This window comes from Lathyrus oleraceus, chromosome 7 (assembly GCF_024323335.1).
Source record: "Lathyrus oleraceus cultivar Zhongwan6 chromosome 7, CAAS_Psat_ZW6_1.0, whole genome shotgun sequence".
NCBI classification, from domain to species: Eukaryota; Viridiplantae; Streptophyta; class Magnoliopsida; order Fabales; family Fabaceae; genus Lathyrus; species Lathyrus oleraceus.
The window spans coordinates 303,132,892-303,146,324 of record NC_066585.1 but is presented as its reverse complement, the minus strand read 5'-3'; the positions used below and the strand labels follow the sequence as shown (position 1 = coordinate 303,146,324).

The following is a 13,433-nucleotide window of genomic DNA, read 5'->3' as shown; positions in this document are numbered from 1 at the left end:
AAAAGTTTAAAATGAGATATAAATTTTAAGTGTATTTTAAAGGGTTAAATATATTTGTGATTTTTTTAAATGTCTTATAATTTATTTTTAGGCCTTTAAAAAAAAAATTCTAAAAAATGGTCTTTCTAAAATTTTGCATCTATACTTTTGATCTCCTGCAACTTAGCAACAATTTTTACAACTTAGCGATAAAATTAACGATTTAATTAGCGACGGTTTTAGCAAGAGAGACCAAAAGTGTGGATGAAAATTTTTAGGATGACCATTCTTTTAAGGAAAGTTTTTAGGGATTAAAAGTGAAATATGAGATATTTAGGAGGACAACGCATATATTTAATCCTTATTTAAATTTAGTACTTTCAACCAACAAAAAAAGGACATAAATCCACCAAAACAAACTTAGTATTTTCAATTAAGGAAAATTATCTAAAACAAAATGATATAACTTATATCATAGTCACCTCACTTTGAGACCTAGCTCATCCAAAGCCAGGTCAACAACTTCAAAAAATTCATTATCATCTAATGATTCAAATTCATCTTCAACGACATTCCATATTTTAGTTTCCTCTTTATGATATTGGGGAGTGCTCAATAAAGATGGAAAAATAAAAGTACTAAATATAGAAACATTAGGAGAAAAAAAGTTACAATAAAAGATGAAAAATAAACAAAAAAGGTGAAAAAGTCTTGTGAAGACAGAAGCAGGGGTGTTCTGCGAAGATAAAAACAAATAGAGAAGATGAACAAACAAGGAATATTAATCATGTTGTGGAGAAGTGGAATATGAAAGGTAAAAATCTTTGTTTTTTTTTCAATTTTGAAAAAAAATTAGTTGGATTGTGTCCGATATTTAAAATAATGTGTCGTATCTGTGTCTATTGCATTTCAATTTTTCGTTGGACATTTCAAAAACATGTCTGAAACGGTTCGTCCGCGTATCTGTGTCAGACACGTGTCTGATGCACAAAGCGCCATCTATTAACCGTGTCGGAGCTTCGTAGATTATAAATATGGATATTGTCTTAGATATCCTTCTTCAGGTGCCAACAAAATATTTAGATTAGTTAATTGTCTCTCCTACTCCCAATCTATGTTGTTTCGCTTATATCTCGGAAATATTGTTGATTCTTGTTGGAAGTTGCATAATACACCTCATTTTAAAGGACATGCCTTGTCTTCGGGGTTTTTCAAAAAGATATGAATAGTTTCTTATGTGGTTATAGAGTGTTGAATTTCAAGTTTGAGTGGTTAAAGTCTCGCATCAACTAAAAATGGAAAAAAATATTGAGTTTATAACATAAATGACTCATACCCCTAATATCTTAAGGTTTTTGCTGAATATATGGTGTTGAAATCTCTTCGAACCATGGACATTTAGCCCAATAACACTTCGGATGCTTCCCAGATTCTACAACAAGTGGTTTCAGAGCTTTGGTTATGTTCGGTGGAAAAGCGTGAGTAAATCTTGGTGTGAATCAAGGTTAGTGATGTGGATGACTCACATTTGTGGAGGGGATTGTTGGATTTGAAGTGTAAGTGATTAAAGTCTCAAATAGACTAGAAATAGAGGAATGTTAGGTTTTAAGAGAAAGAACTTGTATCCTTAATACCTTTAAATTTTGAATAAATACGTGGTATCGATGTCTCTTCGAACAATAGACATTTGGCTCATTAACATTTTCAATGTTTCTCAAACTCTTCAACATAGAGTAATCGGAATATTGATTCTACCACCTTTACCGCGGACACTAATAATTAATTTGTTTTCCAAAAATATGTGAGTTAAGAAAACAAAATTGTAATTTCTTTTTCACCCGAGACAATAAATAGATTTTGTCGTCTTCTTTTTTTCTTTAGCTACTCTAATGTTCTGGATTATTTTCAAACTATGTCACTTTTAAGTCCAAGTACATTGTTATATTTATTGATATTTTTTCCCTTTTGTATTTGTATGTGGTTGTTTCTAACGAGAAACAGATGTTAGTTCAATTTTGTCAATAGTATTGCATCATTTTAAAATTTTATTATTTCTTTACCAAACATCATGTCATGCTGATAAGGTAGCTGCACACAAAAAATGACATCTCATTTTAACCACGAAACTTTTAAAGGATGTTGTCTTTGATGACAATATTTCTTATTTGATCCATGTTTTCTTCATATTCCCCTCTTCACCTATCGGCTCCTCGTGTATTCAATTCTACCAATATATCAGTTGATATCGCCTTTTTTAAGTTTGTTTCATCACTTGAGTCGATGATCCATTTGACTCTTAAACCCCTTCAAGCAATTAATCTTGAACATCTTCGAGAATTTTTTAAAACCCTAATGTAGAGCTTTGCTCAACTTCATGAATCATGATCACTACAAACATATCATTGTCACTTGCTTTCCGTTGTATATGTTCGTTCATACACATGTTCATGTCCCTAAAGTCATTATAGGCTTTCCTTTGATGTCATCTCCATCATCTAATATGGTCATGTAACATATGTATCATTGCTCTTTGTAAAGGCATTTTTCCTACACATAATTCATTTCCTAGTGATATTAGTTTGTGTTATCACCATCTATATGATCGGTGAGAGCCTCTATATGATTCATGGAAAATAATATAGGAGATTGGTTGGAAAATTAAATTATCTCATCATCACTTGTCCTTACATTTCCTCTCTAGTTACTGTGATATGGATGTTCTTAAAAAATAGCTTGAAAATGATTATTACTTGAAAGACACCCATGATGTGAACAACATAAATTCAGCCACTATATAAACTTTTGCTACCTTAGACGTGTAGCCTATTACTTGAAAGTTGAGCTACAAGACTTTGACAATCCATAGAAAGCTTATCACTGCTCTCTATTGGTAAAATTTCTAAAGCATAATAATATATGTAACAGAATACAAATGTTAAAGTAGAGATTCATTGTTCATCCATGATACTTTTAACAACACCCCAAGTTGGTAAATCCTATATAAGAATAACAAACTCCAAAATAATTAAGCAGAAGTCAGTAACCTCGTTACTGATCTGGTGTATCTTGAACAATTTGATCATGTTCACTTGCTTCATTTGTGCGACTCTTTACCACCCGAGCATTGTTGTCCTTGCTGTATATTGCATCCTCGGGAGTATCCTTTACATATGTCGGTAATGGACCGCTGTCTATTAGGTTGGTGATAGGCGAAGATGTCTTGAGTAAAATTGGATTTCTTTGATCATGATTAGTATCAGCAATTTTGTATTCGGATACGAGATCCATGAATTCATTCAGCAGTCTCTGGACTTTCCTATTTGATGCCATGGCTGGAAGAATGTCTTCGATAAGGAGCTTGTGTTTCCTCATTCCCTGTAAACATCCAAATAGGAAACTTGATCAGTTGATGAGCTCAGCATGTCAATGGTTTGTCATCAAATCGTTATTTTCCGAATCACGGTACTACGAATTGTAAGATACATTACCAATAAAAAAATTATTTTATGTTAAAAAAATTAACATAACAAATCATCAATTGAACATAACTAACAATTTTAAACATCATTAACCACAATTTTTAAGTGTATATTTGAACATAAATTATGCAATTAATAGATATCATGTAACTAACCATCTATTGAACATGATTAATGGATATAATGTATATTTGAATGCCTAAAATAATGTATATTTGAACACAGATTTTATGGTTAATGGATAGTGTATATTTTTAACACAATTTGGATGGTTAATAACCGTGGTTAATTACATTTAGATGTTCATTGACAATCTAAATTATTGTTGACATTTGTTGTCAATCTTTTGAGACAAAATATCAATTATTGATCATCTAAATAATCAGCCAATGGATCTTTCTACATTGCTACAATGTATATTCATAAACCATTTCAGCTGCAATCCACAACTTATGCAGGAAAAAGTTTTGCTCTAATGCTGTGCAACTCCACCATTCTTAGGTTGACTTATTTTAAGCAGAAAATACGGTATGAATTAATTATGCATATGGATAAAAAAAATAGTCTTACAAGCACAACAGGATCCCATGCCAAATTCTTATCCGATGATGCTCCTTCAGCCATGCCTGTTGGAGGTCCAAGGAAAGTCTCACAGACTTCTCGTAATCGAGATTCATCCGCTTCTCTGCAATTATTTCATTATAACCTTTGTTTAGCTTGCTAATAGTCCAAAATCATACAGACCAATGAATGTGATTCAATAGTTACAAAATAAATATATACAACTATATTTATATCTAGCTTAACTACAATACTTAGAGTTTGAACAAATGTACCCTTCTTGATAAATAAATTCTTGAAGATTAATGACAAGGAGTTGAGCACCATCCCTCTCATAAGATGTTATCATGACATTTAAATAATTTAATACTCATAAAAGAAAAAGAAAAGAAAAAAAAAGGCCAAGGAAATAATACCTTGCAAGAAAGCGTACATACGACAATAGGCATTGGCGATATTCATTGGGGGATCCCAAAGCCAAAGAAGAAGCCAGCTGAGCTTCCAAATGAGCACGTGTTTGCACTCCGTCATCAGTCATTCTACATCAAAAAGTGTTCAGGTTTAGAAAGCTTCAGACATCAACCCTACCATTATCAAGTCTAAAAGAATAAAATGATTTGTGAGATTAACAAACTACACCCAAAAAAATTCATTCATTGCACCCATCTCCCTAGAATATTTTGGTTAATATATCCCTTTATCTCCCGTAATTTGTATGATGAACCTAAGGTACTTAAAACATGCAACTTGCAATAGAGAAATAGAACACAGAAAGAATAACTTTACATATTTTAAGACTCACTTATGTTTTGACATGTCCTTTTTATTTTAAAATACAAACAGATATATTGTGTGCTTCCATAAATAACTGAATCTTTAGAAACATTAATGAACAACATATCTAACAATGAAGCTGAAGCAACTGTGAAAAAGTTACAGGATAAGAATAACTAATATCCTTCCCACCTTCAATATACCCTAAAATAGACTTCATACACTATCGAATACATGACCCATCTTAACTAAAGGCTGAATGAAACATAGAGACGGATAAATACACACCTAGTCCAACCTGGCTTCCGGGCCAAATATTTTTTTACATCAACCTGCAAAGCAGCCAATTCACCACTTCGAATGGAGCCCAAACTCCAAGAGCTGGCAAAATTTGATGCAGGGAAACAGTCATCAGCAACCCTTAACCAACACTTGAAACTCATGTCGAATACGAAAGCATGACGAGTGGCCAAAACAACAAGAGGAGAACCAGATTTTGATAGCTTTGCCGATATAACTTTGATAGTGCCTGGAATGAAAAATTAAAATAATAAAAAAAAAATAGAGGGTCATGGAACCCAAACATGTGAAAACTCGTCAAATAAACAAAACCAGTTGGACTATGAAGCACACGGATCGGACACCCTAGGATTATTCATGTTGCGTAGGATTAGGCATGTTGCAGTGTCTCACACGCATTCGTGTCAGACGGTTGTATGACGCCGTATAACAGATGTCGGAAAACTCAGACAAGTATCCCAAAAAAATGGTTTTTCTATGCATTGACACTCTTTGAATCGATTTCCGGCATGCGTATGACACTCATACGACACGTGTCATACATTTCAGACAAGTGTTTCAAAAAAAATGATTTTTCTTTGCTTCAACACACCTTATACATATTTTGGACAAATCTCAAACACATCTAAAAGGGTTTAAGTTGTATGAAGCAATGTTGATAAATGAAGGATTTAAGACATTAAATTTGATTAGAATATTTTTAACTCTTTTAATAGTAGATGGATAAATGATGGTCAAATATTATCATAACGGTATCGGTGTCCTATGTTTTTGACATTATCGATGTCGGGGTATCTAGGTCGTGTTCGTGTCAAAGTACATGCTTCATAGGTGTTGGGTTGAGCCTAACTCATCCCTCACAAAACCGGCTTGTAAGGTGAAGGGATGCCTCCACTTATAAAGTCACTTTCATGTCACGTCAAATCCAATATGGGACTTTCTCAAAGCACCCCTCTGATGTAGGATTGGACATCTGGAGCAAGAGTTAAATGACCCAATAACGGGTGACCCAACAAATCTTAGATAGACTTTGATACCATGTTAGAGTTTGGATTGGGTCTTGCTCAACCATTACAAATCCGGCTTGTAAGGTGAGAGATGCCTCCACTTATAAAGTCATTTCCATACCATATTTCATCCAATGTGGGACTTCTCAACATAAGCTCAAGAAAATAGTAAAATCCAAGTGGTTATTCTATCAAACGTATGTAGATAAGATATGGTACCGGTATCTTTAGCAGCTGGGTTAGGACTTGAAGCAACAAGAGAAGCCAGCGAATCTTGAAGGAGACAGGTTCGGTTGAACAAATCCCATAAATAAAGGGACCCTTTTCTTGTCACCAGCAACAATTTCCAACTTTCATCACAGTCTATGAATATTGCTGCAGATCCCATCATCATGGTAGGCATTGCTCGTCTCCCACACTTCGTGTAAATCTTCTCAGCAACATAAAGAAGTCAAATACATTACATAGTGTAAGTTCTAAAAGCATAGCCATGCATGAATATTGTGCCATAGTTTTACAAGTGACAAAAAATTGAGTCCCACATCACACATCATACGTTAGTCATTTGTCATATATACATTAGTCATTTATCAATGGAGTACAAAAGCATGTCTTAAAATTGAAACTCCTGAGTGTGTGTTTTGAAAGTGAGAGATGATTCAGTATATAAAAGTATTTTTCGTAATAAAAGGAGTCCAGAATAAAGATTCAGTATATAAAAGTGTTATTGGTAAAAAATGGAGTCCAGAATAAAGGATGTGAGATACCATATCAAAAATGTTTACAGAAATAAAAGCAGTGAAAACTGAAAAGCAAACCATATATATACAAAGACTTTTTACCTGGAGACATCCATCCTCACAACCAACCGCCACAAAATTTGCATTTCCAGCTAAAACTGTGACTTTTCCTGATATCCTATCAGACCAAAGTATTTGAGTTCCCCTTGTGCAAGCAATTTCTGTTTCTCTCATCATGGATGCATTTCCATCCCCTACGGTGTCATTCACAGCATGTTCTCTAGGTCGTGCTTCCAAACAGATAGGTAAAGTATCCTCCCCACCTTTCTTGTCAAATATCCTAATGGAAAGAGTGGCATGAGAACCAGTAGTCGTCGAACTTCCCAACTGCTCAACATCAATGACTCCATCTCTTCCAGAAGAAGCCGGAACCTTCTCTATCACCAAGCTGTCAGAAATCGTAGCCCTAGCAGTAACTCCTGAACGTTCTTTTATATCTGAATTCCTCCCAAGCGCTCCACCCAAGGTAGTTGCTCTTACACCATCATCAATAGATACGACTCCATTGGTAACCCTTTGGTGATTAGAGGACACAAGAGGGAAATCAGGTGCTTGAGATTGAACTGCACCAGAAATATTTTCCTGCTGAACAGGCACTCCAACTGCTTCTGGAATAATTCTTTTCCTTCCATCAGGACGTCTATATTCCCTTTGCTTGACAGGGCTAGAAATCCGTGCAGTTGTTGTAATTTTGTTTAACGCATCACCAACAGGACCTCCACTCTTCTTATTATGATCAACTTGAGGCTCCACATTCTTTGCACCCACGCGTGTATCAACATATGCTTTTGCAATTGTTTGGTTTTGCTGATTCGAAACCACTTTTTTGCTTGGTGTATGCTTGGTAGAAGCTGCTTCTAGCAATAACTGGGCTGGAGACTCTGCTAAGTTTGCTTGACGACCTCTCACATCACCATAGCGACTTCTTTTCAACTCATCTAGCTCTGCATCACTGAGTCTCTGGCCTAGTTCTTTTGCATCAAAATGAAATGCGGCAACAGATCCATCCAAGGAACAGGCAAAAAGTGAATATCCATCAGGGCTCCTGTTTCAAGACAAAATAAATAAGCATTAAAATAAAAAATTCAAACTAATTAGCAAAAAAACATTCAAACTAGATCTGTATCATAATGCAACCATAGATGAAGAGCATACCAGGATAAATCAACAACACTTTGAGTAAAAAAATGCTTGGCGACAAAAAGAGGACGAGGACTTGAAGTAGTCCATACGGTTATAGTTCGATCCTGACTTCCAATGGCAATAACATTGTATGGCTGTGGCTCTTTGCTTCCACCAGTCTTGTTAGCACCATTGGACCACCCAACACGCATAGGTTTCACTTCCTCAGCATTAGACAAATACTTTTTGAACATTGAATGGTTGAACTTGACCACAATAATTGGAGCATTGTGTCCTAAGAAGTCAAATGTTGCAGACCATTCCCCTCTCTCAAGCACAGGGGCAGAATGCCTTGGCTTTTGGAAACCATGAGTAGTGGTGATAAAATGACCACAAGGAGACCATCCAAGTCGCCTGAAGAAGGTTGATCCAAGCTGAAAGGGGCACAGCTCAATTAGGAAATAGAAATTATATCGGTAATAATTTGAGAAAGCGGAATAATTAAATGTAAACACGCCTTCAATGTGAAGTTTCTGTGCTAGTGTTATTAGACTTCAGAGTAAGAAACTTACTGATTTGGCCCAGTGACCATCTGTCCTATGAGCAAGACTCCAATCACTAGTTTTCCAGATAATGACAGTCTTATCGTCAGATTGACTTGCTATAAAAGATCCAATAGGATCCCAAGCAACACCCTTAACCAGGCTAGAGTGGCCCCTTAGAACAGTAGTGCAAATGCCATTACGCATATTCCATATATGAATAGTGTTGTCCAAACTCCCACTAGCTAATGTCGAATCATCAGGAGACCAATTAAGATCCACCTACTTTACACATGAACAAGCAGATCTCAAGTTAAGGATGCCAATAAAAAATGGGAAATTATTCAAATACTCAAGATGATGGTTAAAAGTTAAAACAAAAAGCGATGGATGACTATTTAATGTGTTATTAACAACGGATCGCGGAAAATAGTGGAACGGAAAAAATACGGTATAAGAAATAGCAGATGGCGTAGCGGGCAAGTAGAATAAGCCGCAATGCAGTTGAAATTAACAATTATATAATAAAATAAAGTATGTTGTACACAAATAAAATCTACATAAACAGAAGTTAAATTAAACAGGGGAAGGGGAATATAATAGAAAGGAAATATTTTGGAAAAAAACTGAGGAATGATGAAAGAAAACAATAGAAAACAAAGAGATAAAAAGTGAAAAAAGAAATTGAATTGGGGATAATAGGTTACATAGGTTGTGGGGTTAAGGGGTTATATAAGACCCCAACTCATCACCAACTCAGCATTGTTTTATTTTTTAATGTTTTTAAAAATATGTCATTGCAGCTCTCATGATATTTTTAATGTTATTAGTAGGGAAAAAGCATAAAAAACAATAATTTCGACTATCCGCTATCCCCAATATGCAAATAGTCAGCAATAACGTATCGGCTTTCATCACAGTTGTTCCAAATCCAGATATGTAATAGTGGTATGGCTGGGGTTAAGGGGTTATATAAGACCCCATCTCATCACCAGCTCAGCATTCTTTTATTTTTTAATGTTTTTAAAAATGTTATTGCAGCTCTCGTGATATTTTTAATGTTATTAGTAGGGAAGAGGCATAAAAAACAATAATTTCAACTATCCGCTATCCCCGATATGGAAAAAGTCAGCAATACTGTATCGGCTTTCGTCGCGGTTGCTCCAAATCCATATATGTAATAGTGGTATAGCGGCGCTACATCGGCTATTTAACAAGACTAATTTAATTATGGAACATATGGTTTATTAGGGCATTTTGGGGATTGAGGGTTTTTGAGGGTTATGTCTATATTTTGGTATATACTTGAGATTTATTAAAAATTAAAAAATAACATGATATATGATGATATAACTTTTTTTATCACACTTAATTATTTTTGTACATTTTATATCTTCCATAATTACTTAATGAAAAAAACTCCTCCTTTATCCTTCATCCAAATATGCTCTTACTTTCAAAGAAAATATGTATGTTAACTGGAACAAGAAAGACATTTAGAAAGGACAAGAGGTTGAAATTGTGAAAGCAATTGAATTAATTACCACATCAGCAGTGTGCCCTCTCAATGTCATTGCAACTTTCCAGTTTTCAATATCCGGTGGCTCTCCACTTCCAAATTCTGTTGTACCCGAGCCAGGCTTCCTCTCATGAATTAATATGACCTGATCATCCGAACCAGACGCAACATACCTTCCATGCTTAGCCCACCTTACACAGTTGACAGACCCAAAATGATCCCGCAGGGTTGCAAGAAGCTTCTGAGAAGACTCAACTTTTGTTTTGTCATTCGAAACACACTTCATATTCCATATCCGAACCTGAATAAAACATATAGTTGAGAAGACAATAATTCGAAATATCAATATCATATCTGTTAAGAGTCCCAAATCGGACAATATATGGCTTGAACATGTGTTTATAAGTGGGGGCAGTCCTCACTCTACCATCCGGTTTTGTAGGGTTGAGTTAGGCCCAATCACACATTCTTAACATGGTATCAGAGCTATGGTTTCCATTATCGGGCCACCCACCATTTATTTCCACGCTCCAGATGTCCAGTCCTGGGCGTGAGGGGGTGTGTTAAGAGTCCCAAATCGGACAATATATGGCTTGAACATGTGTTTATAAGTGGGGGCAGTCCTCACTCTACCAACCGGTTTTGTAGGGTTGAGTTAGGCCCAATCACACATACTTAACATGGTATCAGAGCTATGGTTTCCATTATCGGGCCACCCACCATTTATTTTCACGCTCCAGATGTCCAGTCCTGGGCGTGAGGGGGTGTGTTAATAGTCCCAAATCGGAAAATATATGGCTTGAACATGTGTTTATAAGTGGGGGCAGTCCTCACTCTACCAACCGGTTTTGTAGGGTTGAATTAGGCCCAATCACACATTCTTAACAATATCTATCAGTCCCAACTCTCAATCCCCTCTCACCTAACTAACAAAGCATCAAACATCAGACCGAAACTTTTTTTCCAATCTATGTAGCACGGACATGCCGTGGTTGACACAACACTGATATATATTGTTACATTCAATTATAGCATTTTCACATATTATTACGAGTGTCAATACTGCGTACCTAGTTTGTGTCACGTCAATGTTGTGTGTGGTGCTCGTGTGGTGCTTCATAAGCAACAATACAAACAAAATGGCACAAAACTATCCCATTAACATGAACAAATTAAACACAACAAAGAAGTTTCATTACACACAAGAATGATTATGACACAACCAAAATTCAAATTCTTCACTAAATTGAAACTCCAAACAAAACAACAAGGATGAAAAAAAAACGGTCATACCTTGTGGTCACCACCACCAGTAGCAAACCTAAGCCCACATGGTTGAACATCAATGGAGAAAATCTGCATCCCCTCATGCCTAACCCAGAGAGGTTTCTCAGCAATCATCCTCCAAAAAAAAATTCGTTTCCAACCAAAAACAGCGTCACTCAATTTTCACTCAGTTAAAAACCTAAGAAAAGGGATCAGTCCCCAAAAAGCATTATGAAAATCAGAATCATCAAAAACCAAAAAAATCAAGCAATTATATTGATCAGTTTTAAAAAAAATGATTTAGGTATTTTCTGAGAAAAGGAAATTAAAAGTGAAAAGGACAAAGAAGCAAGTTTTAGGGCTAATAAGCAAAATCCCTACAAAATCATGACGATGTTAACGAAAATAGAGGGGTTAACTTCCTCTTAACGGTAAAATCTCAAAAAAAAAGCTAAAAGTGAAAACATAAGAGAAAGAAGAAGAAAAAATAGTCTAGTTAAGAAAAAATGGAGGTGGAAGTGATTGTGAAAAATGGAGTAACTTACCAGTGACTTTTAGCTTCTACAAGTACAATCAGAAGTGTCTCTTAGAACTGCAAGACATAAGAAAATGGTTTCAATTGATTTGATTTTAATTTAAATGTTTCAATTATTTGATTAAATATTTTATTTTTTCACTGGAGAAATGATAATATATAATATAACTAATAATGGTCAAAATTAATATTTTTAAAAGGAAAAAAATCTTCTTGATTTTTTAAAGGTGTGAGGTGTTATCATTATCTTTAATGTATTGAAATTATAAAAATAGTGTTTGCAAATAAATTAAATTATCTAAAATCATATTTGAGAATCATAATAAATATTTGTAGATGTGTTTGCAAATTTGAAATAAATCTAATACTTTAAAATCAATATAAAAATATTTTTAAAAAAAATATGAAATAAATCTAATACTTTAAAATTATAATTAATGCAAAAAGAAAATCTTATTTATGATTATTTATTTTCTCTTTTATATGGAAATGTTAGATTTATATTATATTTTGAAATTTATTAATTATATATATTATAAATGAATAGAATATTGTAAAGTAAAATTGGTTTAAAATTATGCATGTATTTCTTTTATCAATAGAACAAATAAGACAAAATAAATAATATAGTGTTAAGAGTTCACCCTTATTGCATGCCTAAGAGCTGTCTAGATATGGAGCAAGGCAAAAGGAGAAAATAGTGAAAAATATAGAATTGGATAACACAATTTTATTGATATTTTGTTTGATTTTAAATTGTGTTTGATTTTAAAGTAGATTAGAAAAGAGGAACGGAAAAATATTCTAAGAATGTGCAAAAATATGATCAAGTGGATCATATATTTAAACTGAATTGCACTAAATTAAATTAAAATTTGAATTATTCAAATTATTAATAAATTGAACCGTGTATTATAAATAATTCAATTTATTAAATTAAAATAAAAATTTATTTTAAATAGTTTAACTAATTAATTTAAAAAATATTATTTAAAAATATTTCTTAAAAAAAATTGAAATTTTTTTTAAATCTAAAAATTTAAGAAAAAATCTTGAAAATAAAAAAATTCTGAGAGTAAAAAGAATTATTGGAAATAATAAATAAAAAATTCCAGAAAATAAAAAATATAGTTTTTTTTTAATTAAGAAAAAAAATACTATTTTTCCTGAAAAAAAATCAAAATATTTTTCTCCATAAGATAAAAAACATTAAATTTTTAGTTTATTTATTAGATAAAAAAATCTAAAAAATTAATTCTAAGAGTATTCAAAATATAAAACGGATTTATCAATACTAAACTAAATTGCTTTAGCGATTAATTGTTTATTTAATGAAGTGATTATTGAAAACTAAACTGAACGTTAATATTATTTGATTTAGTGGAGTTCATGAAACACAAACACCCTTAAATTATTCACATTTATGTCCTTCGTTAAATCTTAGGATAATTTTTTCTCTTATACATAAGTTATCTAAAATACAAAAATACCATTTTTTTTATTGAAAGAGGGCAATAGTCCGATAAAATTAAAAGGAAGAATAGGTATA

The 13,433-nt window shown here is 33.5% G+C and overlaps 1 protein-coding gene across 3 annotated transcripts; it reads right to left on the bottom strand.

Annotated features, from left to right (window-relative positions):
• Nucleotides 1-2,748: 2,748 nt before the first annotated feature.
• LOC127100723 (protein HIRA) lies at nucleotides 2,749-12,011 on the bottom strand. Of its 3 annotated transcripts, XM_051037987.1 has the most exons (11): nucleotides 11,895-12,011; nucleotides 11,377-11,548; nucleotides 10,109-10,384; nucleotides 8,595-8,846; nucleotides 8,056-8,456; nucleotides 6,943-7,945; nucleotides 6,320-6,530; nucleotides 5,082-5,322; nucleotides 4,436-4,558; nucleotides 4,029-4,143; nucleotides 2,749-3,354 (listed from the first exon to the last, which is right to left on the bottom strand). In XM_051037987.1, the coding sequence occupies exons 2-11, from the start codon at nucleotides 11,482-11,484 to the stop codon at nucleotides 3,028-3,030; spliced, it is 3,057 nt and encodes a 1,018-aa protein (XP_050893944.1). In that variant the 5' UTR covers nucleotides 11,485-11,548; nucleotides 11,895-12,011; the 3' UTR covers nucleotides 2,749-3,027. The 3 variants fall into 3 exon arrangements, with proteins under 3 accessions (XP_050893944.1, XP_050893943.1, XP_050893945.1); XM_051037986.1 differs by lacking the exon at nucleotides 11,895-12,011 and having other exon boundaries at nucleotides 11,377-11,854; XM_051037988.1 differs by lacking the exons at nucleotides 11,377-11,548; nucleotides 11,895-12,011 and having other exon boundaries at nucleotides 8,595-8,849; nucleotides 10,109-10,324.
• Nucleotides 12,012-13,433: the final 1,422 nt, after the last annotated feature.

Bases quoted from the DNA above. Each gene is read 5' to 3' on its own strand.
- LOC127100723 (XM_051037987.1), bottom strand. From the start codon at position 11,484: ATGATTGCTGAGAAACCTCTCTGGGTTAGGCATGAGGGGATGCAGATT. The intron at 8,847-10,108 runs GTAATTAATTCA...TGTGTAAAGTAG, and splicing joins GAGGGCACACTGCTGATGTG to GTGGATCTTAATTGGTCTCC. The intron at 7,946-8,055 runs GTATGCTCTTCA...GTCTTGAAACAG, and splicing joins AGTGTTGTTGATTTATCCTG to GAGCCCTGATGGATATTCAC.